This window comes from Pararge aegeria, chromosome 4 (genome assembly GCF_905163445.1).
Source record: "Pararge aegeria chromosome 4, ilParAegt1.1, whole genome shotgun sequence".
NCBI classification, from domain to species: Eukaryota; Metazoa; Arthropoda; class Insecta; order Lepidoptera; family Nymphalidae; genus Pararge; species Pararge aegeria.
Window position 1 is genome coordinate 7029758 of NC_053183.1, and position 6000 is coordinate 7035757.

The following is a 6000-nucleotide window of genomic DNA, read 5'->3' on the forward strand; positions in this document are numbered from 1 at the left end:
GGTAGAGTTGTCTCCTTTTGAGAGCAAAACGTTACGGACTTTGCTCCTTGCGACTGGTGAAAGTGGTGTTAATAGTTTACCCTTTCTTTTCGGGTTTGACCACTACTTGTAAGATTTCTTTATCGATGGCAACTACGGACAAATCCGACCTAAAAAATCTTATCTAGATTATATCATCAGGTCTACTTAATAAGCACTTTTGCACTCTACCACCGGTGCGGAAAATTAAGATTAGATTCTACACCGAATTTAGCAGTTGCTCTTAGCCATAGTATATTTCGCATTGGCATATTTTCCGTGTTAATTAGTTTTACGGTTTTCAGACAGATATTAACTTTATTATAGGATCAGTACAATGTGGGCTCGCTATGGTAATTAATAATTGAACAGTCCGAATACGGCTCTACACTTAAAATTATAACATTTTATCATATTTAGATATGAGTCGTTCTTGGGGCTAACTCGATTAGTACAAACTAGAAGTGCCCGGCGCTTCAACCGCGATTTTTCAGTTTTCAAAAATACCGCGAAAACCTTCAGTTTTCTCGGGACAAAATATCCTTGTTCCTGCTCCTAGATGCCAGCTATCTCTGTACCTTTCATTAAAATCAGTGCATCAGTTAAACCGAACACAGAGCGGTATCAAACAAACAGGCACACTATGCCATACGACATATTAATATTAGTATGAATATGGATACAGGTTTAGGTAACCTAACTCGTAATCACACTGTGTTAAATTATAGTGGGGTTGTGATAGTTGCTTTTGTCTTTGCAAATTGACATGTTACAACTTCATTAGGTATTTCCCAGATAAGAAAGGCATAGTCTCGAATTACCATCCACGCAAAGTATCTGTCTAGAGAACTTCTATGTCGCGCCCTCAATGAAGTTTTGTGTTAATTGGTCGGCTACAAACGCGTCGAGACGAATGACCCACATATAAAGCAATCGTGTTTAACTTGACATCCTTTGCATAAAGTTAACACAAGGAGACTTTTTTATGTAGCCAAGCCATTTTTAGCGGCATTTTGTTATTTGTATAGGTCACTCAATTTATAACTTCAACCGATCATTTAGACATACTTATTATAAGATGTGGTAATTCTATTTTTTGCTAACAAATTCTTGTCCGATGTGATTCTTCTTTATTCAATAGAGAAAGTTCAAGATCAAATTTATATCCTTGTAAATGTGTCGTTTATAGAGCAAAATAACCGAGCAAAAATTAATATTTGCAATAAAAACACAAAAATATCTTAAGAAAAATAAGTTAATTGTTGTAACCTTTTAAAAATAACTTTGTTAGAAACTATAAAGTGGTTTTGATGATCATAGAGTCCACTACTATCTTAATTTATGGGTTGGCATTTAACTTTCATAATCATGTCGTTAAAAAGTCCTGAAAAGAAAACCAAGAATATTCTAATAATAAAAAGAAATTCTTTAAAAAGTTTTCGTTTTGCAACCTTAGAATAAAGACAGAGATAAAACTTTAGAGCATTTAGTTTCATAAAACATTTTTTTTTTTTGAGAAAATAAATGTCTTTAAGCTGAAAACGAAATAATTTTGTAGTTCTAATTGCCAAATTTATTGATAATTTGATTTCCTATATTATTATTTCGTTAAATTTAAATACTTTCTATAGCAAAATAGAAATAGTGGTGTCTGAAGTTGTAGAGAATAAAATTTATTAACATTTTTATTAAAAAGTTGGAATCGAAAGCTTCCATAAATATAAAATGATGGTACCTACTTGGTCTAAAATCCTTTTATAATATATGATCCCCCTAAACGGTTAGAGCTATATTCCGTCGATAAATAATGCAATTTATATCGGATTGTGTAAGGATATAGGTATATTGTTAAACACTTCTTACATAAATTGGACCGCTTCGTGACTAAGGTAAAAGAGACAAACAATCCACACACCTAAAAGAGAAATACAGATAATATACCTAATATGCCAAATGGTTGACGTTAGTTCGAATCTGGTTACATAACGCAAAGATAGTAAGTCATAAATAATAAGTTAAACGACGAAATGACGCCAAACGAAACGACAAAAAAATTATCATGTGGGAGTTTGACCTTACCGTATTCCGATAGCGCGATTTTGCAATAGAAGCTTGACTACCTCTGTACTGAACTTATACATTCAAAACGTTTAACATATATAACAATGTTATATGAAAGGTCATGTGTTTTAGGTAATGCCCCGTTATATCACAGATTCTCATCAGAGCAATAAGGGGGATATCTGCTGTCAGTGATGACTTAACAATTTTGGGTGACATGTTTTTAAATATTTTTATTTCCCTACTATTGGAAGTATACAATTTATTAGGTTCACGGTATGAATCCAGTTTTCTGAAGATTACATTGTTATGTGCATTATCTGTTTCATTTCAGAAAATAAATTGCTAAAATACTCCTTACCGAAACCTCAATCAATGAAAGGATGCAAACAATATATTGAAACATTATACAAGTTAAGATCACCAGGCAGATATGGTTCAACATACTTGGTAAAGGTGGACTTGGGGAAGCATGTTATAAAACTCCTTTCAACTTTAATCAACTAACAGTGATCGAACAAACTCCCCCTCAATATTGCAAACGCTCTTTGGCCATAAGGCGTAACCTTTCCTTATGTTTCAAATAAAGCTCTAGCTAGTTTCTTGTCTCGAATATTTCAAAATGTATCTTCGAAAACTCTCCTTTTTATAATACTACTAAAATATACTTTTAAGGATCAACTGCATAAGTCCGAAGTATTTTAGGTCTGGACCTAACCAGAAGTGATGTTGCTTAGTTGAAAAGCCACATAGGAATGAATTCAAGTTTATAAATTATTAATAAAAACATACTAGGTTGATATTATTTCCTTTAGATACTTATTGACGTCAGCAACAGCCTTCGTGAATAAGATTATTTTAGTATTCCATTTAAACAAACTATGACGAATAACATCGTTTTTAGAATTAAAAATATTAGTGCCCTAGTATGTTGCAAATAATAAAGGTATACAATTTGTTTTGAGCCAAATAAATGTAGTTTATCATTGATTTTATATGATATTTTAAAATCGGATGAGTTTCACAAGAATCTCTTAAGCTTAATTGACAAAAATCAAAACGTAGCACAAACAGAACAGAACAGACAGAATTTAAAAACTGAATTCGGTGACGTAGTGCCATCCTTTGTGTTTATATAATTTTACCATTCAAAGAAAGTTGCCTGTTCTTGTAGAATACTGATGATCTTAATTTGAAACAAATAGATAAACACGGCGTTTATGGAGCAGTTGATGTAATTTCAAAGATTATAATATCAAACCGATTTCCTTCACCCGAGTGGGTTGCTTAGCATGTTTTTGTCGTTCAGAACATAATGAGGTTGGTAACAGGAACAGGGAATCCGCTGGCAGATGGCGATTTAACGTGTTGCGTGCAAGAACCGGGGGCTACAAAAGCCCGCCCGGCCGTTGCCCTCTGTGCTTACCTAACTTATTTTTTTCTGTCTGCTGCGTTTGAATTGTCTTCGTTTCCCATCACTCAGGTATAATAGCCTTTATCCTGTATTCGTTTTCATTGCCGTATTGGAATCAAAATATTTTTATAGAACTAGTTTTTTAGCTACCTAGGTATCATCCTACTTATCATCAATTTCGCAATATTTATTTGCGTCGCAAAAATCTTAGCGTAATTTATTTTGGATTTGTTTATCGTTTATTTTATCGGATTAATAGATTGAAATGAAGGCAGAAAGTATTAACGGATGATTGAATATAATATTTATTTATTTCTTTATATTATCCTCAGTATTTACGCACTTTCGTATTATTTTGATCAAAAATCTAAGTTGCTTATTTAGGTTTCTCTTTCAGTTACACGGCAGAACGTGTTTTAATTAAAAATAATACGTCTATTTACATAACAAGACGCCAGTAACTGTGCGATATAATCAAGCAATCCATCCAGCTATGCAATTGTTCCATGTAGAATGTTGTGCACTTTTTTAATGGCACTATCAGGCATCAGTTACTCTATAAAGGTATAAAGTAATTATTACTCTTCAGTTTATAAATTGATTCCTTCAAAATCATTGGTTACATTTAGTAACATTTGCAAAACTATGATATTATGCCACACTGCTTTTAATCGATTTGGTTCTTTGTTTTAGTACTTTAGTAGATTGGCATGATACACTAAGTGTTTTTCTTGATATAATAAATGACTATCATAAACATAAGCTTCGTTCTACTTCCCTGAACTGAATACCGACGATTAGATTTGTTGATGTTGACTCACGGCACCTAACTAACGTTTTGTCATAGGTATGGGGACGACAATTTGAAGACAGACGATTTGATCATTCATTTATTTTGAGACACACGCTTTCTAAAACTGTATTTTGAATTTAATATTGTTTTAGTTTACAATTTCGTTTTGCGAATTCAGGTGGATGAACTGAATTATGCTCCTGAGGTGGGTCTTTGAACTTTTACGATTGCGAGGTAATTTTCGGGTAACAAAGGCCTTCTAAAATTCGTTCAGCTGTCGACTCAGTCGTTTACCTATAATCGGGGGTGCACGCAGGTAAACATTCCGGTCCTTTGTCAATGTATAGGAAATTTTACACTTGCGTGTGTATTCGGGGACCGTTGGCATTTAGCATTTGTAAATGGATAGTTTTTAATTCTACCTGAAGTTAATGGTCGTGAAGTTTTTGTAGGTTTGATGTGAGGAAGGCTTTGCTACGATACAAGTAGATAGGTATAGAAGGCGCAATCTAAATAGGCCGGTCTGAAGTAAGTTAGGAGCTGCTGTGCAGATGCTGTTTTTAGTAATTCATTGGTCTGACGTGAGGTTTGTACCTGCATGGACTTGCTAGCTTTTGTCAAAGTCTTTGGGAGGCCAACATCAGGCCGGCCAAGTAAGATTGCGCGAACTGTAACAATGTCTCGTTTCGCTGCTTACCTATGTGAGCGAGGTCGATGATAGGGATCTCGCAGCGAGACAGCAGCGTCTCATCGCGCGTGGCCGCCATCCTGCAAGACAGCTGGTACCAATCTGCTTCCTCTGATACACTCGTCCACCAACCTCGCGCCTTATCACTCGACTCCAGGCAGGTAATTAGCAATTAGCGATCGTGACACCGAACGATAATGAAGGATAGGAATACGATACAGATAAGCACTCAAAACACAGCGACGAACCGAACGTTAAAGTTTATTGAAGTTGTGAATGGTCCTTTGATTACCCCTGGTGTAGAAGCGTTCAGAACTCATTTGCATAACCTTGTAGTTCCTGCTGGAGGCGCTCTGCGATCTGACGTAGCAGCAATAAGCTATACTGACTTGACACATTAAAAATTGGTTTCCGTGGCCCTCACACGATAAGTATGCGTAGGAATCGTTGCTCCCGTGTGTGCGACCCGACGGCGTCGCGCGCCCCCCTTCCCTGGCCGAGTGAGAATGTCTTCGCTCTAATAAACTGGCTCACCGCGTGAGCGTTACCCTAGCGTCCGATGTGCGCTCTCACTTGTATATCATCGCGAGACTTTCGCAACCGAGTGGCGTGTCGAAACAGCGCTGCCTTGAACGTTACTCGCGGAGAAATCAGCGGGCAATGCGCGGACCGTGGGGTGCGGGGCTATACTGACGAGAAGTGGAGCCGGGCTTTGCTCACGGCGACTGACTCACGCGCGTTCGCCGCTCACTTCGCGTCACAACCCGACACCGATACAATCGGCAACCAGCCCTCGGACTCGCGATTCCAAGCCTTATTCCTATCGTTATTGTACCAGTTATCGTTTGCCAACACGCTGTCTAATCAACCAGTTTATCAATTACAATATAATGACAAGTTCATTTCATACATAGCAAACGATTGTGTTTTATGTTTTGAACCATATGGAATGTTGAACTTTGGTGTCGAGTTATACCATATGGTTTATACAGAGCCACCTATCTGGAGTCTAATCGAACTAATATC

At 36.6% G+C, this 6000-nt stretch overlaps 1 protein-coding gene across 1 annotated transcript in view; it reads right to left on the minus strand.

Annotated features, from left to right (window-relative positions):
• LOC120637656 (proline hydroxylase buaE-like) overlaps positions 1–5675 on the minus strand; it is a 45495-nt gene extending 39820 nt beyond the window's left edge. Inside the window, exon 1 of the mRNA XM_039909579.1 lies at positions 4984–5675. Within this exon, the coding sequence (XP_039765513.1) occupies positions 4984–5053 (70 nt within the window). The 5' untranslated portion in view covers positions 5054–5675. The remainder of the gene's footprint in view (positions 1–4983) is intronic.
• Positions 5676–6000: the final 325 nt, after the last annotated feature.